At 39.0% G+C, this 26410-nt stretch overlaps 2 protein-coding genes across 3 annotated transcripts in view; both read left to right on the top strand.

The window, feature by feature from the left end:
- Positions 1-3783, top strand: part of LOC142372581 (5-hydroxytryptamine receptor 4) — a 54824-nt gene extending 51041 nt beyond the window's left edge. For both annotated transcript variants that reach the window (XM_075455517.1, XM_075455518.1), the window contains one exon: positions 3032-3783. In XM_075455517.1, coding sequence (XP_075311632.1) covers positions 3032-3125 — 94 coding nt within the window. In that variant the 3' untranslated portion in view covers positions 3126-3783. The remainder of the gene's footprint in view (positions 1-3031) is intronic.
- An 8476-nt stretch (positions 3784-12259) lies between these two features.
- slc26a1 (solute carrier family 26 member 1) lies at positions 12260-23627 on the top strand. Its single transcript, XM_075455585.1, has 8 exons — positions 12260-12373; positions 18314-18797; positions 19095-19289; positions 19928-20174; positions 20321-20552; positions 20744-20927; positions 21483-21770; positions 21867-23627. The coding sequence occupies exons 2-8, from the start codon at positions 18390-18392 to the stop codon at positions 22446-22448; spliced, it is 2136 nt and encodes a 711-aa protein (XP_075311700.1). The 5' UTR covers positions 12260-12373; positions 18314-18389; the 3' UTR covers positions 22449-23627.
- Positions 23628-26410: the final 2783 nt, after the last annotated feature.

The raw sequence follows: 26410 nt of genomic DNA, 5'->3' as shown, positions 1-26410 counted from the left end.
ACGCCCCCAGCGATACAGAAGCCGACGCCAACGAGACCTGGTTAGAGCTCACGTTTGTGGAACATCTTTGAGAATGAGGTGGTTTTGCTGAAGAATGGCGACGACATTTTTGTATGTCCAGGACATACATGTACTACTTAGTTCCAATTATGTCTGTGCGTTTATGTTGATGGAGATTTTAATATAAAAGGTGCTGTGTGGCTGTGACTTTTTTTGGGAACGAACGGAAGGAAAAACTCTGTACTTAAAATAAATATATTAATGTATATATCTTGAAAATGTTGTCACATAGTGCTGGAAGACATGTTGCAGTTCCATCAGTGCAGACATTTACTGTATCAACATCAGGCCACTGGGGTTTGGCAACTAGTTCCCTGGTTAATCTCTGGCCACAGTGAGAGTGAGGAAAAACACTATTTTTATTTCTTTGCAATATCTTTATATTATGAACTGGATAAAACGCTTCATATCAGGAGAATAAGTATTGTACATCTAAACTGAGGTCACCTGTTCATCCCACCTTTTATTTTCATCATAAATTTGTGACAGTTGTGAGAGAGAAGGTCGAAATGACTTTTTAAATAGAAAATCAACCAACAGTTCAATGAGCAACATCAGGCTGATTATTGATCAGACACTGGTACAACCCAAACAGCTTTGATCCAACCCAGCACTGACAACAGGCTTGTGTTAGCTCACCAGTCTCACTCACACAAGACATTTGCACCTACACACCAGTTCTCACTGTGTTTCATACAATGTGCAATGACAATAACCAACGGGAGAAGCAAAACAGACGTAGAGACTCTCACACTAACAATAGATGCCAAATGTTAACATTAGGTGAAGCCTGTTCCTGATTACGAAGCCTGAAAAGTTCCGCCCAACAATAGGCAACAATGTTTTTTTTTTGTTTGTTTTTTGTTTCTTACCTATGAAACCCTGTCATTTTCAGACCATGATTTGGCATTGTCATTGGTACACAATGGTTCCATAATGATTGGGTACTTGTTTTGTCTTCTAGTACTGAAAACGAACAAATGTTAACAAGAACATGTTAAAAAGGTTAAATAGGTTTTTGTTTGTTTGTTTGTTTTGTTTCCCCGAGTAATTGTTTAGTCATACCCACTACACTGGATACAAATGTTACCATTGTTTACTCTTGAAAAACATACTTTGCCAATACAGTTTAGTTATAAATGGAATAAATGGATTTTTTAAGGGGCATGGTTAGATGTTTTGGGATAAGTTTTTGACCCCATGCTGTTATTGCTTGTTTTATTGTATGCTGCGTGTCTTATTCCTTGAATTTCCTCCTCAGTATATCAGGATGGCTTTGTCAAAAACTGACACTGATCCCTCCCTTGGCCATTGGCAGAGAAGAATCTCATCCACTTTTGTGCGACAGACAGACTGTCGGACAGAGTTTTGTTTGGAAAGTAAACAAACTGACTTTACATAAAAAACACAAAACAAGAGAGAAGCCAAAGTTAAACAACATTTCTGTTTATCTTTCGTCAGTCGCCTCCTCACCCAGGACATGCCTACATATGGGACTTGTGCGAACGTGTGTGTCTATGTGTGCATAGGGACACTGTAATGAATGATCTGATGAGAATAAGCTTATCATGTGAACCTGTCGTAAGTGGCTGCTTCTGTTGGCTTCGGAGAGAAGGAAAAATCACAAAAAGAGACTTTCTGCCTCTTCAAGTGGATCATCTGGGATTTTGACCAGGATTAAATGTCACTTTGTAGCTTCATCTGGTTGGCTGGGGACTTTTTGTGGGCAGTTTATATGTTAGTTTTGTGCCTACTTGGGTTTTCACAGAGGCCTCTGTTTTCCTCCCACAGTCCAAAGACACACTTGTTAGACAGTAGATGAAAATAAACTGGCTTTCCTGTGATAGACAGTCGACCTGTTCAGAATGCACCCCACCTCTTTGCCAGCGGCAGTCGGCATAGACTCCAGCTCCATGTGACCCTCTGCAGGTTAAACTGGCTATTTGCTAAGAGATGGACGTTTGGTGAGATATGGATTTGGAGAGGGGATGTAATTACATTGCACATGTTTATAACCCTTCAGTGGATATCCATAACAATACACCATATGTTTACAATTATCAAAATGTTTGTTACACCTGAAATATGAAGTAACTCTAAACAGGATCTTTAAATAGTGAAAAGAGGTCAATAATCGCCAGTGGTGGGTTTACAGTTCTAGATTTATCTATGACTGCTGTAGCAGAGTTCTTTTGCAGCTGCTCTTTGTGGGATTTTTCAAGTGGCTCTACAATATTTCAGTAGTCTGCTGTCAGATTTTTGATTGAAATTATTGAAAGGTGAAAACTTCCCATCTAAATCCATTGGCCAATATCTGTGGTAAAAGACCCGACACATCTGTGACATTTCCTGTGCTAAGTAAGCACAGTCTGCCTTACTTAGAAACAGCAAAACTAGTGTTGCTGTGAAACGATCTAAAAACTATGATATATTTGTCTTTTATTACAAAATAATTTGTTGTTTGTTCCGGTTTGCCATAAATAGGCCAGTAAAAACATTCAGTTCATGCTAAAATATGTTCACTTTTGCTAAGTTAAGCAGTTTTATATTTGATTAACACTTTAAATAAACTGTCATTGCAAAAACAAATGGTAAAATTCTCTTGTACTCTTTCAGCTGTCTCCTGGTCTCTTGGTCGCCTATGTTGAAATGATTGGCAATGAATCCCAGAATTTTTGGGGGGGATTTCCCATGCCTGTTCCCACTGACCCTGCGCAGAAGCTTCTCCAAAGCTTACACCAAAGTTTTTTTTTTAGATTTTGTAATACAGTCTTTTTACTCTTGTAAGTTATCATTAGTAATTTAATGTTTTATTCTTATACCAACCTGTAATTTAAGAATTCCACTGTACAGTAATTGGCTAGAACATAGCTTATAACATATAGTTTTGTTTTATTGTGGAGATACACAGATTCACACTTAGGCTTGCTTGTTTCAAGACTTTACCATGATGTCTTTGTCTCATTTTCAGATTGTCCTTCCTGCCAAACCGCAGCTACAGTGATAATGGCCGGACAATACTTGCCAACGAGCAGGAGTCCCAGGACTCTCTTGGACCCCTATGAGTGTCACTTTGCAGGAGCAGAACTGTGACTCCCTACCATGATGTGTGGGCCATTTGAGTTGGACTTTTTTTTTTTTTTTTTTTGCCTGTAAGCTGAACAGTTTACTGTGAACAAAGTTGACTCATCCATTTATGAGGATGTTGACGAACCTGGATGTTCAGTCTGTGATCCTTCATCGTTGTCGTTTGATGCATATGTTGATGCTGGCCAGGAAAATCTAAAGGTGTGCAGCACAGTCGCTACTCATTAGTTCAGATCTGATTTGTTTGCACTAAAATTGTGCAAACTACTGCAAACAGATGGAGATCTGGTGTAATACAATACTTATATCACAGAACTGTGTATATGCCATCAGTACATTTCCAGGTTGACTTTTATTCAAAGAACAGTGCCCATCTGTCCAATGTCAGGGTCACAGTATGGGACAATTCACTGCAAAACTACAAACTAAGCTGCTATCAAAATAATTGAAACCTGACACCCCCTGCTTTTCACTTCTTATATTTTATCATAGTTTAAACTTAAAACATGTTACAACAGAGCTAAGAGCCATTTGGCTACACAGATGTCTGAGTTTATAAAAGATTAAAGTTTCATTTATTGTACAGCTGTGTGTTTACTTGTATTTGTGTCTGCATTAGCTGCTTTATGTGAGATTGTCACTGTGACGCTACTGAATAGTAATTCATATGTGGATTTATTTTATTTTTTTCCCTCCAGGCTTCTTTTCTCAAATGTAGCTTTGTTTTAGCTGTGACAAAAACAGTGCTACTCAGCATCATAATATTAGTGAAGTGATGAAACACTTGCCTAACCTCTTACTGGCTTACAGTTAGGACACAAACTTAATTTTTGCTTATTGAGCTCTTCACCCAATCTGGCTAAGGATTTAAAGTTTAATGAATGGGAGCTTTAATTTTGGGGGTATTCAAATAAATAGTTTGAAGCCACAGACATTACCATTGCTTTGCCAGGCTTTTACTGCAGATGTCTTCAGTTGTTGTTTGTTTGTGGGCTTTTTGCCTCTCGTTTTTTTTCATCTGCAAGTGAAAAGCAGCTCAGGTGAATAAGTCAGTCTTTGCAGAATGTTCTGCTTCTCCATATCATTACAAATAAACAGTCGTGACTTAGCGTGTCATTAGAAATAATGTTCATCTCTCTGCCTCTATGTGGTTTACAGAACACTTCAAATCATGAGTTGCTTTGAGCCCTCTGCATACCTCTTCCCAATATTCTAGTAATGTTTGATCTTAGCCTCATCTGTTCAGATGATACTGCTTCAGAACTATTCTGGCTTTTGAAGATCTTTATTGGCAAGCTCTGTTTCAATTCAAATCAATTCAATTTTATTGATATAGAAAACCAACAGATTGCACCTAAATTTCCCTTCGATTTAACAGGATGAAACTTCTGTCAGAACCAGACTCAGGATGGCTGGCCATCCGCCTCGACCAGCTGGGGTTTGAGAGGACAGAAAAGAGAGGACAACAAACACCTTAACACTAGGCCACTGATACCTGCAGAGAGAGAAACACAAGTAAATGACAATAACAATGTTATAGACTCTAGTCTACCCTTTAAATCCTGAAGACTTATAAATGGTTTACACCAAGTGGTGATCCAGATTTTTGGTCTCATGAAGTCTTCTCATATGTTAGACTTGGTTAATGATATGTCTGCTTCCTGGAAAGCGGTCTTCACTTTGCCCAATGGTTTAAGGGAATTCCAAAGGGATGGTGCAATCATTCACCACCGCTGTCATAAAAAATTCTGTTCTTTTTTTGTAAAACGTCCTGTTTTTGTAAGTGCTTTTGAGGGCATTCTTTTTTTTTAAAATTCATACATATATAGCCTATGGAGTGATATGTGTCTGCCATACTTGTGTCTGAAGTAACGATTCAGGTATATAATCTGGTGAACAGTCAGGTGAAAATTTGCTTGTGAAATATGCACAATTTCTTTTATTCTTAAACAAACATGAATTTGCTGTTTCTAAAAGAAAGAAAACATTTTTGTAATGATTTGGAGACACTTCGAAGCAGTAAAGAAAACATGAAGCTACAGCTGCAACATTCCACTGACCTGTGCAGGGAATCGTCTTGTAGATGGATGCCTATGTTATCTGTTACAAATTAAGTTAACATTAGGGTTTGCTCTTAATGGCACTAAAAAATTGTCTGCAAATTCAATAACTATGACAAAAAGAAATAGAAAATAAAACTTTGAATGAATTTTAGAAGGACAAAACTCAATTGACCTGCTTTTTCAAGGCTGCGTAAATGTGTTTGTGATAAGATTTGATTGGCTGTCAAATGACAGTCTGAGCGTTCAGCCTATCCAAATTTCAGATTTTAAATCAAATTGAACTTTGATTGGTGCATGACAACACATGATGTCACACTTTCTCCTTCAAAGCAGGTAAGAAATTACAATTTTAGCATTTCAAGTTTCCAATATCTCTTTTAAAATGTTGAATCTAGTACCAGCATTTGTTTGCCCCTGAAAACCAAATGCTTCTTTTTTTCAGCCTTCCACGTCTAAACAGCATTAAATGATTTAGCTGCTAATACTCCATGTTTTTCTTATTGGTTTGAATAAAGTTAAACCACTAAAATGAAAAGTGTCAGTCCCATTTCTTGCGATGTTCTCAACAAATGACTCCGTCTTTGGCTCTCAGGAAAAGGCTTGGTAGGTTCCAGTCAAGACAAAAAAAAAAAAAAAAAAAAAAAAATAGATGTTTCCATTTTTTTTATTTCTCTCCATTATTTGCAAAAACTTTGTTGGTGATCATTTTAGAGTAGCAGGACACTTTGTTTATTGGCGATGAAACAGTGCTATAAAGGAAAATTAATATTATTTATGCTGTATTTTTTTGTCTTAAAAGCAGCATGATGTGATTTTAGACCACTAGATGGGAGTAAAGCTTTAAGTCGTACTCAGAGAGGTGCATGCACATTTTTACGGGAGTTAACGGTAATTATCAGTTTACATATAGAACTCTGGGTGTCTCAGTCAGTACCCATTTGCCCTCAGACTTGAATCTGCCTCAGAAACACACTTAGGCATGTTTCCTTTTCATGGCACAACATTCAGCTCCAAGCTTTGAAATCCATTTTTATTGCATGCGATCGAGGTGACGAATAAGTGGAGAATTTAAAATTGATTTTCCCTGTCTGTGGAAGACATAAGCTTTATGATGTGCTCCCATATTCAGTAAGACAACCCAAGCATCAAGCATAGGTTGACAATTTTATTAGATGTGGGCGTAACATTTTTAACAAGCCTTGTTATTGTTGGCAGCAGTAGCAGGTGGTAATTACACCCAAAGCCCACCGTCAGAATGCTTGTGTGGTCCTGGCAAACATGAATATCCCCAATCATTCCCCTCAATGCTGAAAAAAGATCTTAGGGCTGATTTGCTGCTGATTGGCACTGACCCTGCGTGCACTGCTGGCTGTGAAACAATCAGGGAATGAGGAATTTATTACTCTGTGATCCTTCTCAACACTCCGTCTCTGGCACAACATTCTCTGTGATTATTTTCTGTCCCGAGCATGAACATCTCTAGGCTTTGCCTCAAAGCACTGCTGTACCACTGGTGGACTTGGGTTTGGCTCTAATGTGAAGCAATCACAGCAACAGAAAAACATTCATATCCCAAAAAACATAGATCCATAACTTTGTTCTTCTATGGGCTCAAAGAAACCATGTTTATGTTTCTGCGGGAATTTTTACACTGACCTGATTTTCCAACAGATGGATCCTCTGAAAAAACTAATTGTGCCTGGATTTACAATGTGATTTTCTTTTTGCCTTTTTAAGAAAATACCTATCTCCTATCCAACTGCAATAAGTGGCTGGGTCCACAGAAAGGCTTAGTGTGGTGGCTTGGAGCTGCTCTTTATTAGAGGCTGGCAGCTCATTAAACGTAGGTTTGTCAAATCAGCCAGTTAGTCCTCATCCTGAAAGTCTTCTCCACTGTAAAAACAAAAACAGAGTTACAAATGAGTTACACAAAATCCTACTTAAGAGATGCTTATTAAAAAGATTTTTTTGCAGGAGCTTCCCCTTTTTAGAAGCACTGATTCATAACAGGCTCATTACTGGCCCTTGAGGCCAGAGGTGATGGACAAGTTAATGAGATATGTAGGAACTGTAGTTGCCACAGGGGGAAGCAACAAGGCCATATTTAAATGTTTGGCTGACAAATAGAGCAGAAGAAACATAGTTGCCCATCAATACAACAGTTGTGATTCTAAAATCCTAATACTGTCCTAATATGACCAAACTAATACTGATAGATGTACGTGTAGTGTACAGACAGCAGGGCAGAAAGAAAAAAAGAAAGCAGCAGCATACAATTCTTAGCTCGGCATCCTTCTTGCATCCACTTAGTGCCACTAGATGGAGCTTCAGCTCCGGCAGCTGCAACAGGTTTCTGCTCCTCCAAAGGTGCAGAATGCGACTTCATGTGGCTGAGACAATGTGAATAAGTGTATGATAAAATAAATTGTAGCTGAATTTCATCTGGCTGTTTTAAAAAGTGACACAGGCTAGCATGCACAATATTGAACACAACATAACCTGCATTAATGCAACTGGTAAAACCATGTAAACTTAGAATTCATTGTCATTGTGACACATTTTTATACTGATATACTGATCTGCACACTGTACCTTCAGTCTTTATTGAGTAGTTGCATCCTCACAAGAAACTGCTTCAGAATAGTCTGAATAACTTTGCATTGCTGCTTTCTTGTAGGATAGCGATGCATGAAATTCAATAGTAACCATTTCAGTCTCACTGATGTTCATCAGTGATTACAGAATTCTGGTTCGGAAGTCTCTAAAAATGCAGACACCAGTTCAGTAAGGCCAATTAAAGGAGAATAAACTTCTACAGCAGCGTTATTTAAAAAGGAGAGAAAGTAAACATAGAGATGACAGTGTTACACAGCCTTAAGCATCCTGAGCAATACAACATTAAACTGGAGAAGCCAACCCAAAATCATGTTTTGCTTGTAAAAAAAAACATTTGCTTACAAGTTGTTTTACTTGTGCTTTGTCAGCAAACAGCCGCTGCTTGTAATTTTTTATCTAAACCATAATCACTAAATGCACCGTTGAGGAAGATCTTGTGCAATACATTGCATTTTCCTGAAGCGCCACAGCAGATTAGGCTTTATGGACACTGATGCACCCGACAGCAAACGTGCATGAAATTTTCCTGCTGAGTCAAATACAGTACAGTCCCTGACAAAAGTCTTGTCGCTTAGGTACAAGTTGACCTTAAGTGCCCCTCAAATACATGTCTAATCATTTTTTTTTTTACAAAAAATGGCTAATTTCAATCCCAACAGCTTTTGAAATAATGTTTTGGAGCCAAATGAAACTGCTGAAAAGCATTCTAACGTTTACAGCTTGGTAAAGCCCACTGAGTCAGATTTTGCAAAGACAAAAATCTTGTCACCTTGTCATATGATCTCCCCAATCCTAGATTACAGCCACACCTGTGATCAATAATTGATCAATCAATTAGTGGGTGTGTATAAAAAGAACCCCAGCACACCAGACCTTCACATCAACTGCAACTTGACCTCTGACAACATGCCTAAGATTCACCCTGAGACCAAAGCGTTGATTATCAAGAGGCTGAAGACCAGATCCACTGCTGAGGTGGCTGACACCTTCAATGTGTCTCAGCGTCAAGTACAAAGAATAAGAAAAAGATTTGGAAAGACTGGAGATGTTTTTGACAAGTCCAGGTCCGGCAGACCCCGCAAGACAACTGCTCGGGAGGACCGTTTGTTGGTTCGAAAATCCAAGGCCAGCCCCTTTTCCACTGCAGCAGAGCTCCACCAGGCCTGGTCACCTCAAGTCCCTGTGTCAACCAGAACAGTTTGTAGAATTCTGTCTCGAAATGGCCTCCATGGTCGAGTCAGTGTCCAGAAACCAGCACTAAGCAAAAGGCAATTAAAAAAACGTGTGGCCTTTGCCAAGGCCCACAGCCTGCTAAAAGGATGGATGCTGGAAAAGTGGCAGAAGGTGGATTTCTCAGATGAATCTTCGGTTGAATTACATCACAGCCGCCGCAAATATTGCAGGAGACCTACTGGTGCCCGCATGGATCCAAGATTCACCCAGAAAACAGTTAAGTTTGGTGGCGGAAAAATCATGGTCTGGGGTTACATCCAGTATGGGGGTGTGCGAGAGATTTGCAGGGTGGAAGGCAACATCAATAGCCTAAAATATCAAGAAGTACTAGCTACCTCTCACATTCCCAACCATAAAAGGGGTCAAATTTTGCAGCAGGATGGTGCTCCATTGCAGACTTCCATCTCCACATCAAAGTTCCTCAAGGCGAAGAAGATCAAGGTGCTCCAAGACTGGCCAGCCCAGTCACCAGACATGAACATTATCGAGCATGTCTGGGGTAGAATGAAAGAAGAAGCATGGAAGACTGAATTCTTTGCTATTCTTGATGACTTCATCAATAAATTGTATGAATCCTTGTCAAACCGCATGGACGCAGTCCTTCAAGCTCATGGAAGTCATACAAGATATTGAATATGGATCCCACAGCACCACTACTTAATTCACTGATGTTATGCAACATATTTTGTTCTTGAAGTAAATTATTTGTTCAATTTTCACATTACTATCTGTAGGCGACAAAACTTTTGTCTTGTCAAAATCTGACCTTTCTGTGTTCATTAAATGAGCAATCTTTCTTCAGTGAAGTAAATTTATTTTAGTATATTAAACATTATTTGGGAGGGTTTTAGCTTTCATATGAGCTATTTCTAAAATGGATTAATTAAAAGTCAGGTTATAAGCTGTTGTTTCTACAAAATGGATAAGTGACAAGACTTTTGTCAGGGACTGTATGTACTGTACTGAAATATTTAACATGAATAAATTGAGCCACAAGCTGGCTACACGTGCTATGTTGCTGCTCATTTTCCTTAAACATTCACATTTCATGCGGTTAATTCTCAACTCAGGTAGATAATGAGTAGAAGATGAGGACTCCTCTGTAACACTATAAACCCTTGAGACTTGCAATAGGTGATGTGGAAGTAGTGGATGGATTATGGATTCATCATGGATTCTGGGAATTCAGAGTTTCTGTCTGTGTTCAAAGAAAGTGTTTAATTTAACTCAGTGGGGTTTTCACAATGTATGCACCCATGAATAACACCGAAATCATGGATCAAGATGGCATATGAGCAAAGTTACACATATGTCACAAAAACATATGGGGGTTTAGTAGGATTATCCAAACATTTGGAAGAAGATACTCTGATCTGAAGAGATTAAAATTCAACTTGTGGCAATCCCAACATCTCTCATCACCTTGAGAACACCATCACCTCATCCTCAGTGAAGCATGGTGTTGGCAGCATTATGCTGTGGGGATGTTTTTTTGCAAGACAGGCCTGGCATATTTGTCTGACTTGAAGGAATGATGGCTGGTGCTAATTAAAGAGTAATTCTTTCAGTATTACAATGACCCTATGCATACTGCTAAAGCAAAACTGGAGCGACTTAAATATCTTGGAATGGCCTCGTCACAATCCAGACCTCGGTTAAATTCAAATTTAGAATTATGTATATGAATGCCAAATCCAGCCATTTTAAGACACTTTATAGTTACAGCATAATTCAGTCTATTTATAATCCAATTTCAATCCAATCAGATATCAGTCCAATAAAGTTAGATTACGCCAATTAGAAATGTGTTAGAAATGTCTTTAAATACAGTCCATACAGGAATCCTGTTAAGTAGCCTTGCAAGCAGCAAGAGGGAAAGTTCACTCATATCCGCATGTGGAACAGATGTCATCCTCAACTCTTTTGTTTAAGAAACAAAATCCTCATAAGGAGGAAAGAATCGTAGTTGGATGGCGTCATACACTTGGTGCTTTCAGTCGTTTGATTGTTCTAGACATGTGTTCAAAACCAACATATTATGTCTGTTTTTTTCCCCTCTGAGATACTTTTACCTGATAACATGAAAATTTACTAAAACACAGTTGTCACTTCCTGATTGGGTTTAGGTAATAAAATCAAAACTACTATCTCCCTTTCTATCATCATTAGTCCTCTAACTGAAATGGTCATATAAGTTGTTTGTACATACCTGCTTAAGGCTCACAACGGTGCAAAGAACCACCTCAGGTGAGCGTTTTCACCTCAGAGCAGATGTCATTCTCAAGTCTTTTGTTTGGAAAGCCATAAAGTCCTGATAATGGGAAACGAAGGGAGCTGATGCAATAACGCAATAATATTTCTCACTTTCTGGTTTGGTTTAGCCAATAACATTACTTGGTTTGGGCTGGAAAACATTCATCTTCTTTTCACCACGCATTCATACCGTCTTTGACACTACTTTTGCCACAAGATGTCACATATTCTTTGAATGACATTATTAGACGGATTCTGCCTGCATCAACAAATGCCACATGAGCATGTGTGTGTGTTTGTGTGTGTGTGTGTGAACGGGTGTATTTGGCTTGTAGTGTAAAATCGTTTTAAGTAGTGCTATATATACAGTCTATTCATTCATTCCATAACCATTTCTTCTCTTATTTCCATTTTATCTCCAGGTCAACCAAATAAAGGGGGAAAAAAACACTGTAGAAAACAGCACATACAGTTAAGAGTCTCACATTCAACTGCATCATTCAGTGTCCACTTTAGGAATAACTCAAGTAGTTGCCAGCTACTTTCAGTGGTGAATAAATATACATTACGGCCTAAGCTGAAAAGGTTTTTCAATAGTTTTGGTGATGATTGAACAATATATCAACAGACCTATCATGATTATATTAACAGCACCTCTGTTTGTTCCATTACTATCAATGAATGCAAAGAGTGCAATGTTGAGCTTTTAAAATCACCCTGAGAGCGTTTAATATGAACACACACACACGCAACAGAAAGACTTTATTCTCCATAGTAATCCTCATCCACAGCCAACAGTCCCCCCTCCTCCCTCCTCCCTCCCTGTGTCTCTTCTCTTCCCCCTCCCCCTCCTCAGACCTCCAATCTACAGGCAGGAACGAGGCAGCGTTTGCTGCTCCCGTCATAGGAAACAGGAAGAAGTCAGAGGCACTCAGTGAGGAAGGAGTAGAGTGCAGGGCAGTGCAGAGGAAAACAGACTGATGGTGACTGGGGAGGCACCACTCAGAGAGGCATGAACTGTGTTGCCCCCAGCAAATATTCAAGCTGCTCCTTCTCCATGGGTGAGCTCTCTCTCCTTTTATTTGTTTTTAAAGAAAACTCAAGATGTGACATGCCGACGGTGGAGGAGACCAGCAGAGAGATGGATGCTGCTGATGGATTTAAAGGGGCAGTGCAGTAATCTGTTCAGATGGAACAGGATAAAAAGGTTATTGGTTCAAAGGCACAGATCCACAAAAAGGTGACAAGGCAGGCAGACGGAAACTGTTTTGCGTCTTGTCATTGTTCCTTTTTTTTTTTTTTTTTTGCAAGTAGGAGATGACATGGCAGCCTCATAACTGTTGTCTCTGTAACGTCTGACCACATTTGAGGAACATAAAGCAAACTGCAGCATCTTTACAGAGACAATGATAGCATTCAGTCCAGCTAATAAAGCCCCATGGATACACCCACATGCTTGCACATACAGAGACCCACTGTCTCACATCCAGACAGTGCATTTCAGCTCTGTTCATTCTTGCTCATTCCCTCTTTCAGAGGATTTGTTTATCAATTAACATTCATTCATTCTATTGTTATTCATTTAATCTATTTGTACACTTTGATTTCAGAACAGGCCAGCCATCTGTCCCCTCAGATAGGTTCACAACCAGCATTTCTCTTCAGATGATAAACCTCCCTACATAACAAAGGAATACATTGGTGTTTGAAAGTTAAAATCCACAAAATCCACAAAATATTTTGAAATAAAAATGAATATAAATGCAGGGGTTTGCTTATTATGAGTGAATTCTACTTCAAATTGATTTTTCTTTTTATTTCCAAACCACTTCAGATTACATCATTTTGAGTTGTTCACTAGAAGGTGAAATCAATGAAAATGACTGAATCAACCTTTTTTTCTTCTTAATTTAAAAAGTTTTTTTTTATTTTTTAACTAATTAATGTGTTTCATTACTACAATACATAACATAAGTTCAAATACATATCTGTGAAAATGAATGCAAATGTAATTTCTTGAACAGTTGGAAATGGATGGAAATCACATCAAGAAAATTGAATTAATGCAATTAATGTAAAATCAAAACTTAAAAAATGCACAAGTAGTGGAATTACCATGGACACGTGTGCAGTGGTGCCACAGGACTTGAAGCTCTTGCACATCAAATATGATATCTGTCCTTGGCCTTTAAGCACTAAGATATCCCCAAACTCCTTGTAACTTTTTAAACTACTATGCAGTATAACTGTTGAAAGGCCTGTGTTCTTTATGATGCTGTTGTAGATCTGTGATTGTCTGTTTAAGATTAAGATTGAGATTAAGATTAGATTTTATTGTCATACATACACAATTTGTCCTCTGCTTTTAACCCATCCAGGTTGGCACCTGTTGACACATGCGCATGCACATGCGCATGCACATGCACATGCACATCCACATGCACATGCACATGCACATGCACATGCACATGCACATGCACATGCACAGGGTCACACACTCAGAGACAGATACCAACCTGGAGCAGTGGGCAGCCGTTCACAGCGCCCGGGGAGCATGGAGGTACGGTGCCTTGCTCAAGGGCACCTTTGCCATGACAAGGAGGTGGACTGACACCCCTCCATGTCAGTTTCACCAATTTTTTTTGAGTGGTGAGAGTGGGAATTGAACTGCCAGTTGTTGGACAACCGACTCTAACCCCTGAGCCACGGCCGCCCTTCTTTAGCACAAAGAAGTAAGCCACGACCCATCTGTGTTTATATAGACCAAGTCACAGATTATTCTGCTGATTGTAGTATCTCCCAGAAGTGTAATTTATATATTCTATCAACTTTTCCATTCAACGTCATTTCAACATGTCAACGTCTTTTTGAGCTTGTTTCTAAAAGCTCAAATTAAAAAAAAACAAACATTTTCATAATTATCATATTTGTAACATTTCAGAGACAACAGTGATTAGGCTGCCATGTCATTTCCTGCTTGCAAAAGAAAAAGAACAATGAAAAGATGTAAAACGGTTTTCCGTCTGCCTGCCTTGTCACCTTTTTGTGGATCTGTCACTTTGAACCAGTGAGGTTTGTAGATTAGCATATATAAACTGTATAAGGGTTTATAAAGCATGCAATATTTAGTCAATTTGGTGTCTTTCTTTACACCAGGCAAGGCACTTTGGGAGAAAAGGGTAAACTATTCGACTGATAGATATCAGGATTAAACCTTTTGATTACTTATGATTTCAAGAGCAAAATGAAACAACACAGATGCCCAAAGTTGATGGTTGATGGTGCAACCTGAGGCAGTATCTTTAGAAGCACTGTTGCACCTGTCTTCAACCAGGAAGTAATTACATTTGACGTAGAAATATCACAAATGTCGCAAGTTATGGACGCTCCACTGCCAAAACTACTGATTCAGTCATTAACATTCGTAATCCAGTTTTCATTTCAGAAGAGTATGCGTAAAGATTGTGTCCTATACTTTATTCACAACTCAAAAGATCAGAAAAGTCCATTTATGATTTTTACAGCTGCATTTTCTAATAATAATATCCAATCAACTCGTTTGCTTAGCTTTCTCAGTTCAGATGTCGGAGCTGATCTTTTAATCAAAAATTATGGAAGCATGTCTGCACCTTTTAATGATGAATAAAAAATTTGAAACAGACAGAACAATTATATCAACACACCCACAGGCTTTATGTGTTTGTTTTAATTCAACCATATAGGAACAAATCATTTTCAGTTTCTTTTGCTACATGCAAACAATAGTTAACTTGAATCTGAAATGATTTTACTGGGTAAAAAAACAAAACAGCTGTTGATTATTTCTTGTGCAGTTCATGGAAATCATAACAACGCTTTGCTGCTTTTTGCACCTCAGGTAGAGCTTATCTTCTGTTTTCCATGTAAACCACTCAGTTTACAGGATATATTAAAACTTAACTTCTTGTTGACACTTTGGTCTGTGCCCATTTTCTCTTTGCAATCACTATTGCAGGCCCAAACATCCACCAGGGCAGTTAAACACTGTGATCAAGTAAAAGATTGACTCAATTTAACCTCTTGTCCCAACACAAACACATATAAATGTAAGGCCCACCCACTTCCAGTGATCAGGCCAATAGGGAGCAGTGTGAGGGTGACCAAAGGGCTGCTCTGCTATTACTATATATTCAGCTGAGATCACACTCACATCTGCTGCCCCTGACAGAGACGTAAAGAGGCCCGAACGGATGGAGAAATAGAGTGTGAGAAGAGGTTAAAGCAGTCAACACTGGCTTGAATTCAACACTTTAAAAACTCCTCTTGTCAGTGAAGCAGTGATTCTGCAGGTGAGTGCTTAATTGCTATTGGTTCGAGGGAGCATTTCTTACTGTCTGGCTATAATTGGAGGCTTTTTGAATTTGAATGCTTTCACAGGTGTTTTTTTTTTTGTCGGTGTAGCTTTAAAAAGTGCATCAGCTTCAAAGCATCCTGCCAGGAAACTTTTCTTAGATTGTTAAGCATGTGAAACAATCATCAGTCATGATTGAATTAAATAAAACCTTCATTGCTTTGTTTTCCCATTGCATCTTTAAGTCTGCAGTCAGTATTTTTCTTATCAAGTGTCACTTGTGTGTCTCAGGATTTTACCAAACTGCAATGACACATTCTCTCATTCTTTCGGTTGATGCAATCACTCAGCCATGTTTTCTGTAAGTGTGCACATGCCTATAATTAATGCTGCTTAATTACTTCCTTTAGAAACTGTAAACGGTGCAGTAAAGGCCAAATTCAAGGCCATAAATTAGGACAGTTTGAAGCAAAGAACGTATTGTTTCAGTCATACATGACTTGATTCGCAGTGGTTCAAATACTATGAGCGAAATTTCCTTTTGGTATGAGTAGACGTTTGGTCACACATCTACTCACGTGAACTTTGATGTCATTTTTACGATATGAAATACCTAAATATAAAGGCAGATTCATTTCTATGAAGTAATTTCTGAGCAGCAGTGTGGTGCTTTTGTTTCATGTGAAGAAAGGCAAAGAACAGTGATTAGAAACGGCTCACAGTAGCAGCCTCAGTCAGTTGCTTTCGGGGCTGTTAAGGATAGGCACTCAAGTAAACTGTTCTTGTTTGGTCCCAAAGGGCCTCAGTGTGACTCCTACCAATGGCAACAGTTAAAAAGGACCGCTTTTTATCTTTTAGTGAGAGTGAATAACACTTACAAAAGTAAGGGAACTCTTGTGTTGAAAAGATGTCATTATTTGTCTCCTGTGTTTTCTGTCGTCCAAAAACTGTCAGGGGAGATTTGCAAGACCCATTTGAACAAAGACTGGCCTGTGTGTCGTTTTTTCAAAGGGGTCACTTCTATGTAAAGTGAACACTTACTCAACTTAGAACACAACTGCCCTCAACTGAGAAAAAAAAACAATCTACAAAGACGAAAAAGACGGTCAAAAACTGTAACTATCCATGTCATGCAAATTATAAGAAAACTACCATCCTTGTCCATTTCATGTCATATGAGAACACAAGAGCTGGTGTTGCCTCGGGAAGTTTTAATAACAGCACATACCAGCGTTGTGATGGCAGACGCAGATTGCATGCCAGTTAGAGTGCTTTATGGATTTTGACAAATGGTTATCTCTGCTCTGACCCAACTTCTTAGTGAAAATGATTAACCTAGTAAGAAAAGCCATCAACCAGAGAGGCTTTATTCATGTCTGTCATGCATAACGTTAATCACTTGATCAGATAGTCCATTAAACAAAGACTGCCATTTAAGAGTTTTAACCTCCCTTCATGTTATATTTATCTAATTTGGCTCATGGAAGCTCAATTAAGCCCGTGATATTTGAAAAGTTATAGTAAGATTCATCATAGGTTTCAGATCTGACTTCAAGAAAATGATCCTTCATAAACACAGAGGCTTAGCTACTACTATTACCAACATTTATTGGGTTTTCTATGGCTTTTTTTGTCGTTTGCTAACAGTCAAATGAATAAATAACACCAGTTCCATAACTCAGCTCTCACCTCGGTGGATCACTAACGTGGCATTGTCCACAGCTGGGGGCCGGAGTAGCATCAAATCAAATCTATTTTCAAAATTTCATCAAATTTCATGATAGTTCATCCAACACTTTATATGAAACCTTAAAAAAACACAGCCTCACAATTGCAGAAGAAAGGTCAGAGGATCGCCAAAGCTACAACGAAGGAGAAAAGACTGAGGCCATCTACCTTTAAATCATGATAAACTGTCATTTGTTTTGTAATTATCACACTGATATCATTAAAAGGTTATCAATAGCTTTTTTAGATCTGATTGAATCACAACCCTAGAGAATACACCATAATTGATGTTGAATTTTGTCTCATCTCCGTTGCAAAGTGAGAAGATTCAGCATCAAATCTTGTCCCTGAACAACTCGCACTCTGGCAAAAATGAGTGATCTCTTAGCCAACTGTTAATTCATGCTTATGACAAGGGGACTGTACTGTTAATATGTAAACCTGAGTGAATATTCACACAGAGGGTTGATTCAAAAGTTTATAGGATGATGTCCAGAAAGAACTGATATTCTGCACTATAGCCAGTGTAACACATTTGCACCTTGTGAGATGTAGGAAATTCAAAAAAGAGTTACAAAAGAGTTGAAGCTTGTTTGATTTTATCTAAGCTGTAAAATGTTTTGAAGAATGGAAAAAAAAAGATTAATCAAAGTTATTCGAGTTTGGTCATCAACATATGTTTAAATCTTTTTTGCTGAGTTTTAGACAAGTTGAAGAGCTATGGAGCAACATGTTCATACATGAGAATGCACGTCTAAGGGATGGTCAAGATCATTCTATAAACAGGCTTTAAAAGCTCCCAAAAGATTGGCATTATGATGTGATTTATGAGGAATAAAAACATATTTCATGTTTGTCAGACCTCAAAGGAAGGAAAAGTACCCACAGTAAGAAACTATTTTTAAACCTGTTTGTCCCTGATGTTCTTGTGTGTCCTCCCCAGGAGTACAGCTGACCACTTCATCATCTACCACTATCTCATCCTCACATTGTGCTCCCTCCTCTTTCATCACAAAACCATGGAGGAGGTCTCCAAGGTAACAGAAGCCCCACTGGCACCGCCGCTCCTGTTGGAACGGCGCGTTCGCCAGCGACCGCCGACAGTTTCTGTCCTTAAATCCAAGTTGAAGCAGAGCGTGGCGTTCTCTGTGCCAAGAGTTCGATCCACCCTGAGAGGATTTTTCCCTGTTGTGCGCTGGCTGCCAAAATACAAGCTCAAAGAGTACATCTGGGGTGATGTCATGTCTGGGGTGATTGTGGGTATCATCTTGATACCACAGGCCATTGCATACTGCCTGCTCGCAGGGGTGGAGCCAATCTATGGCCTGTACACCTCATTCTACGCCAACATCATCTACTTCCTCATGGGGACATCCAGACATGTGTCTGTGGGGATCTTCAGTCTCATGAGCCTCATGGTTGGACAGGTAACAAAGTGTAATCTATCTTACTTGTCATTTATAACTACTGACAAACATCGTGAAAACTTTAAAAATCTCATTGGAAACCACAAACCACAAAAATAATTTCCAGTGTACAACACTGTAAATTTTGGTGTGCAGTTTTAAATGGTTAATTGGACTGATTATCATTTAGGCATCAACAACCAGTTAAGGTAATTATTGATTTAGCGCTCATACTGTTTTCATTTTTACTGCTGTGTATCTTTTTCATTATTCTACTGGATAAAGAAATATACATATTTTTTTTATTCTTGTCCAAAGCTGGTCGACAGGGAGGTGTTTCAGGCTGGTTTTGACCTTAATGAAGACCCCATGTCATCTCCTGATATATTTAATGGTACTAACATCACTGGTGGTGCCGTGCACACTGTGGATCTAATGGGTATGCAGTGTGGGAAGGAGTGTTACGCTATCAGCATCGCTGCAGCTGTTACTTTCCTGGCCGGAGTCTATCAGGTAAGGCAGTAGGCAACGGTGAATACAGCACAGTCAAAGTGGTCCATGTTTATACAAAGACACTCGGGGAAGGTTACAGTTCCTCTCCTTGCAATTACAGTATTCAGTCTACAAAAACTCTCCACTGTTCATTAATATTAAACATTTAAAACCCCTTATTACATTCAAGTTTTTATATACAAGATTAGGAACTTTGCTATAGCATAAAGTGGCTACATGCACCCAGAAACGAGTCACTTACCCTCTATTATGTTCAATCCATGTTTTTCTCTTCTGTGTTGGGTTTAGCGGTAAGAAAATGTTTGTGCATATGAGTGTCCCTGCTGTGCTGTCCAAAGCAACAAGCCTTCGTGTCTTAACCGATAAGTAACATGTGTTGGCTAAATACCCCCTAAGAGAGGGAGTAGATCAGAGCCTTCAGGGTAATGACACGATTCTCTTTTCTGAATTAGGCTTATCCAATTAAACTACTTGTTTTATGGTTAGAAAAGGCTCTCAGTCACATTCCTTTTTACTTAGCCACAGTCACATTTATGGATGCCATTTTGCCACACTGTTTCCCACAGTGATTTTTTATCAATCTTTTGTTTCATTCTACCAAACCCCCCCCCACCCCCCACTTTTGACCCTGAACCCAGATTATGATGGCAGTGTTTCGGCTCGGATTTGTCTCAGTGTACCTTTCTGCTCCCATGCTCGATGGCTTTGCAACGGGAGCCTCTTTCACCATCCTGACTGTGCAGGCTAAATACCTGTTGGGTATAAAGATTCCACGTCACCAGGGCTACGGCACAGTGGTTGTTACCTGGATCAACATCTTTGCCAACATTCACAATACCAACCTGTGTGACCTCATCACTAGTGCAATCTGTATCTCAGTATTAGGTCTGTCTTTTAACTTCTCATATGTACTCAGTTTTATTCCAAATGTATTGAATCAACCTTATTCATGAAAGGATTGCAAAGTTGGGTGATTTTTCAAATACATTTGTTTTATTTTCTCTGAATTAACACTACATTTTTAATTATAGTGGCAGGGAAAGAGATCCAGGAGCGCTACAAGGATCGTCTGAAGATTCCTTTGCCAACAGAGCTGGTAGTGGTGGCAGGAGCTACATTGGCCAGCCACTATGGGGAGCTCAACTCCCGTTATGGCTCTAGTGTTTCTGGCCACATCCCCACAGGGTTCATACCTCCTCAGGTGCCTGGTTTCAGTCTGATGCCACGGTTGGCGCTGGATGCCATTCCCATAGCAGTCATTAGGTAATGTTTTCAACATGTCTCTCTAATCTGTGTTGTTATAGAAACATGCACATGGGGCATGTGCTCACAAAGAGATTTTCCTGCACATTCTTGTCAAAATACACATAACTGGGGACATATTGTACCACTATGATCACATGACTATGAGGCTATCGATGAATTTACCACCTCACTTGTTCACCCAAATGTAGTTTTGCCTTCACGGTGTCGCTGTCTGAGATGTTTGCCAAGAAAAATGGCTACACCGTTCGTCCCAACCAGGAGATGCTGGCCATCGGCCTCTGCAACATTATCCCCTCCTTCTTCCACTGTTTCACCACCAGTGCAGCACTGGCAAAAACGATGGTGAAGGATTCAACAGGCTGCGAGACTCAGGTGAATTCCAGATTATCAAAAATATTTTAATGCACGGATAACTCAGTTTTGTAATCATGATATTTATAGATCTTTATAGATGCTCTCACTGCATTTATTTATTTTGAATCTAACAAACAGGCATTAATGCAAATACAACTCCAAAGAATATAGGGGAATCTGGAAGTCACATGACATAAATAGTAATATTAAAGGTAAAAGCAGCAGAACAGTTTCCTTCTGAAGTTCTACAGTCTAAAATGTTTTAGATCTATTTGACATCCCACACGCCCCCCTAATTAGCACTTATTTGTTGGTTAATAATGCTGGCATAATACCATGATCCCAAAGCTGTCCATGCATGTGTCAGAAAAGTAGAAAATTCCAGAAAACAGGCACGTAAGGCATGCATGCATTGTGTTTGAAAAAAATGGAAATAACTATGTATAGAAAATAGACATTTGACATATTTGTGGTTTTCAGAAAGAAAAAAGGTCTGCATAAGTCATGTTTTGATAAAAAGAAATCTCCTGTCTTTCTTCTATATTTCTCTGCATCTTTTTGCTCCTCCCCCAGATATCAAGTCTGATCAGCGCCTTGGTAGTCCTCCTTGTTCTCCTCTTCTTCGCTCCTTTCTTTTACTCGCTCCAGAAGTGTGTCCTTGCCTGCATCATAATTGTTAGCCTTCGGGGGGCATTGCGGAAGTTCAAGGACGTCCCGGGGAAGTGGCGTGCCAGCCGGAATGACGCCATAGTTTGGCTGGTCACAATGTCAGCCACAGCTCTGATCAGTGTGGAGCTGGGCCTGCTCATTGGCGTAGTCTTCGCCATGAGCTGCGTCATCTTTAAGACTCAGAACCCTAAGGTGAGTCACTCACCGGATATCAACAAAGGATTTTGAACTCAATCTGTCCACTGAACAGTTTTCACAATCTCAATTCTTTTAAAAAATATATTTCAGGTCTCTCTCCTTGGCCGGGTCAGTGATACCGATCTTTATGAGGATTTGGAAGAGTACAAGAACCTCACGGCACCAGCTCGGGTTCAAATCTTCCGTTTCCAGGCTCCTCTTTACTATGCCAACAAGGACTTTTTCCTCAAATCCCTCTACAAAGCTGTTGGAGTCGAACCTTTCTTGGAGCTGACCAAGAGGAGAAAGGCAGAGAAGAAGGGCAAAGAAATGTCCACACAGTGTGCCAAGATAAATATGAACAAAAACAATGGGGATGTCTTCGTTAAACATATCCTAGGAGAATTAGAGTTCCACACAATAGTTTTAGACTGCTCCGCCATCCCTTTCATTGACTCAACAGGCATGGCCACGTTTAAAGCGTTGGTCAAGGAATATAAAGAGATAGATGTGAGCATCCTCCTTGCCAGCTGTAACACCTCTGTCATTGATAGCCTGCAGAAGGGACAATTCTTTGGTCGGAATGACAAAGACATGAGCAGCCTTCTGTTTCATACAGTTCATGCTGCTGTTTTTCATGCAAACAGAGCAGCTACAGCATCTGAGAGTAGTTCAGAGGACTCCACAGGGTAGATCAAGTTGGCCTTGGTAAAATTAAGGTAAAACCACCAAAACATATTTGCTGATCAACCGATACATATGACAAATTCCTTTGAACTTTTAGAGCTTTTACACATGTTCATATGCGATCAAAAGTTGTAGAGGAAAATCATCCAATTTAATTTTTTTTTAACCAGATCCCAGATTTGTATTTCTTTTTATCACTACAAAGTTTGCTGCATTGAGCTAAGAGCTACTTCAACTATACTGAACTGTGCCGACCGTGGTCGCTTCTGTTGCTTTCTTTCATGAGGTTTCCTCCCTTCCTCTCCTCAGAAGGCAGAGGAAAGCAGCGGAAAGAGAAATTAAACACACCCATAGCTTTGTGCCTGATGTGTCCAAGGGTTGTTTTCAGTGACCAGAAACCACCTCCTCTCAAAAATAGAGTATTAGTAAATGAGATGTGATAATAGATCAAGTAATCGGATATATCCTAAATCTGTACGTGGTTGTTAGTTTATTGCCTTACTGCACATTTGTTCAGAGAGTAGGTTAATAGTACAACTAAGTCTTGCTTTATTTTGTATTTTTTATTTTATTTTCCTTCAGGCTGGTTAAACTCCCCCTGACTGACAGAAAAGGCACACCAGCATGACATGTAAGGATAGCGCTCTCTCAACCTCTATCTCACCATGAGAAAGCCTTTCCTTCAGCTCGTGAACACATACTCATACTCTTGTCCTGTTCTAAACAGGAAGCAAGAGCAGTTTTTAAAAAAAAGAAAAAAGGGAATCACACACATCTGAGATCTTTGCTCAGGAGCTGGATGAAATCAAAATATATTTTGGTGCTTCTGAAAACTTTTCAGATTTTACAGAAACAATGGCAGCAGGCAATGCCCCTTAGACTTGGTCAAATCTGTCACTACCTTTGTTTTGTGAGACTGGCAAAATAAACTCAAACTCTTTCATCTACTGGGACCAAGTGTGATTATGTATGTAGCCATACAGAAATCATGTATGATATCAAGTCAAAAACTTTTAGTGTCATAAGCTGTAGATGTGATTTATCATTAAAAAAATGTGTTTGTATTTTTAGACATCAATTCAACTGTAACGCTTTTACAAATATAAATTTACTTTTGATAGTAATTCTATTTCTATGAGGCCTTGTTAAATTTCATTTTTGACTTAGTGTTGACATTCAACATCTTGAAGAGGTCTTTACATGTTTAATACTTGAATTAAACTAACAAACCTTTCGTGAAGCGTGTGTGTGTGTGACTTATTGATAGTTATGAAGAATAAGAGTTGTGATGCAGTGCAGTGTTACAGTCGCTGGGTAAGCAAAGGTTCAGGGTTTGAATCTATTGATGGCTGACAATAGTGACCCTGATCTTTACTAATAATGATCAGTGAGTAACAGTAAGCACTAAATTACCATCACATTGAGGTAATCTAATTACAGCAGTCCATCATTTTTCAAAAAGGAAAGTCTATTAAATGTTATCAATATATCAGTTATAATGGATAAAACGGCAACGTAATTATGTGACAGTGCCCCTTATAGTGATAAACCAACTTGAAATGGTTTATCACATATTCATTCTTCATTTACATATGGGGACATGATAATTAAAAAAAAATAAAATAAAAGGAAAAAAAAAGACTTGTCCTTGTTCCTAAATTAGGAAAATGCAACCTCGGATCATCAGCAGCACATGCCAGCGTGTCATTCTTTATCAAAACAAAATAAAGAAGCAGTGCGTGAAGAACAAAGTCCAGCCAATGATTCGATAGCTTGTAGAACCATCTTGGACAGCAGTAACTTGAAGTAATCATTTTCTGGATGATGTTACGTCATTTTTGGTCCACTCTTCTTATGCAGGTATGCAGGTATTCATTTTATCACAGATGCACAACTCTCTTCAGGGAAATCTTCACAGCATTTCAGTTACTTTGAGGTTTGGACTTTTTCATCCATGCTGTCGCAGTCAGACAGATGGCCTCATATTTGATTCTAGAATATTTTGGTTTTCATGGTCGGCTCAATGAATGTAAGGTGTCCAGGCTTTGTGGCAACAAAACAAGCCCAAATCATCACCCCTCTACCACAGTTGGTATGAGGCATTTGTGCTGATATGCTGTGTTTTTCACATAATGCTTCTGCCTTTTGCTTATGTAGTGTAATATGTCACGTGTTGTTGTTCATCTGAGTTTGTATTTCTCTTGTTTTAGTGCCTTGTGACAACCAGATTATTCGTTCTTAACTCCTGGTATGTATACCTTTAGAACTGATAGAGGGTATACTTTCTTTTTCACATAATTGTAAATAATATTGATTTTTTTTCTAAACATCAGACTGTGACGGAAAACGTACTCCATGAGTCTCTGTTCCAAAAAGTGCTGATGAGAGCAGACACAACTATTCATTAGTGCATGAGGTAATACAATCATGGCTGTTATTCAGCTGCATAATCACGTAATCATGGTACTTTTAAAACACTGATATCATGTCTCGTATGGTGGAAGTTACTCTTAGTGACGCCCCTGTCATTTCATCTCGCTGGCCTTCTCAAAAAGAAAAACACATAAATGAATATGCAGAATTATCCCAGTTGTCATAGTTTTGCACGCAGGTTTATTCGAGAGGCCCATCTTGTACTTATTAACTGTAAACAAGGGAGACTGTTTTGTTCCTGCGCACACTCAATAATTGAACAGGGCTACATGCCATAATACAGTATATGGTTAATTTAATTACTTAGCCTCTGACTGAAACTGACGTGTTTAGTGAGATTGAAAACAAAGAGTATGATTAAAAATTCTTTTTTTACAATTCATGTTCAGTTCACACAGCCAGTGGTTTTTCCAACCATGCTTTGTCATACAGTCACAGAATAAAGAACGTGCCCTCCCTTTTCCCGTATCACAGCTGTCAAGCATTAGCTTGTCTTCACCTGGAAGGGAGAAAAGAAGACATTCCGGGACAATGCAGAGGCTGAAAGGTTCCTGCAGCAAGCTAAGTGAAAAACAAACGTTACTAGTGGGGGTGCGTATCTATCGAAAACATTATGTGAAACTTACGTCGGTTATGTGTTTCGGAGTTCGGATGGTTGTGTGGTAGTGATGTGTCGGTCGCGAACGATCCGGCTCTAAGAGCCGGTGTTCTGTCGATTTCTCCTACTCGTCGAGAAATGCTACCTTGTGTTTTTGCGCATGCGTGCGCATGCGCAGAGACAATTTTCTAAGTTTTCGTTGTCCCGCCCATCATTTTTTGCTACCCTTTCTCCTACTAAATCGAGGAGAAATTTTTCATTCGTTTTCACGCCCATAATTATTTATAATTATTTGCGTTTTCGTTTTCATTGTCCCGCCCATCGTTTTTTGCTACCCGAAATCGAGGAGAAATTTTTCATTTGTTTTCGTTTTCACGCCCATAATTATTTATAATTATTTGCTACCCTAACGGTGAGTAACATCCTCAAAATCCTGATTCCTTTTGGAAGACATGCAAAGGAATAAAACACTTATCGTATTAACAAGCAGTTAGCTTAACATGCACAAAATGCATTCGTGTTAACAAGCAGTTAGCTTAACATGCACAAAATGCATTCGTGTTAACAAGCAGTTAGCTTAACATGCACAAAATGCATTCGTGTTAACAAGCAGTTAGCTTAACATGCACAAAATGCATTGTTGCTCATGTTGTGGGGAGATAATGTATATGTAACCATTAAAACCTCTGTTCTAGTTCTCCTTCCTGTCTTGTCATTCGCCATATGACTTTTGTATTTGCGACACTTCAGGCTTTATTTAGGTGACTCTGTTCCATCATTGGCCTATCAAAATTTGCTACCCTCTTAAATAAATCAATTTCATTACACTTTTTATAATTACACACATGACAGACAAAAACGCTTACTTTATGACTTTATTTGATATACAGAGGTACAAAAATGCTTACTTTATGACTTTATTTGATATACAGAGGTA

This window comes from Odontesthes bonariensis, chromosome 22 (assembly GCF_027942865.1).
Source record: "Odontesthes bonariensis isolate fOdoBon6 chromosome 22, fOdoBon6.hap1, whole genome shotgun sequence".
NCBI classification, from domain to species: Eukaryota; Metazoa; Chordata; class Actinopteri; order Atheriniformes; family Atherinopsidae; genus Odontesthes; species Odontesthes bonariensis.
This window is presented reverse-complemented; position numbering and strand designations above follow the sequence as displayed.

What these genes read in the sequence shown, in the direction of transcription:
- slc26a1 (XM_075455585.1), top strand. Translation starts at nt 18,390, where the DNA reads ATGGAGGAGGTCTCCAAGGTAACAGAAGCCCCACTGGCACCGCCGCTC. An exon ending in CAACAGGCTGCGAGACTCAG is followed by an intron (nt 20,928 to 21,482) that starts GTGAATTCCAGA and finishes CTCCTCCCCCAG; the next exon opens with ATATCAAGTCTGATCAGCGC. An exon ending in TTAAGACTCAGAACCCTAAG is followed by an intron (nt 21,771 to 21,866) that starts GTGAGTCACTCA and finishes AATATATTTCAG; the next exon opens with GTCTCTCTCCTTGGCCGGGT.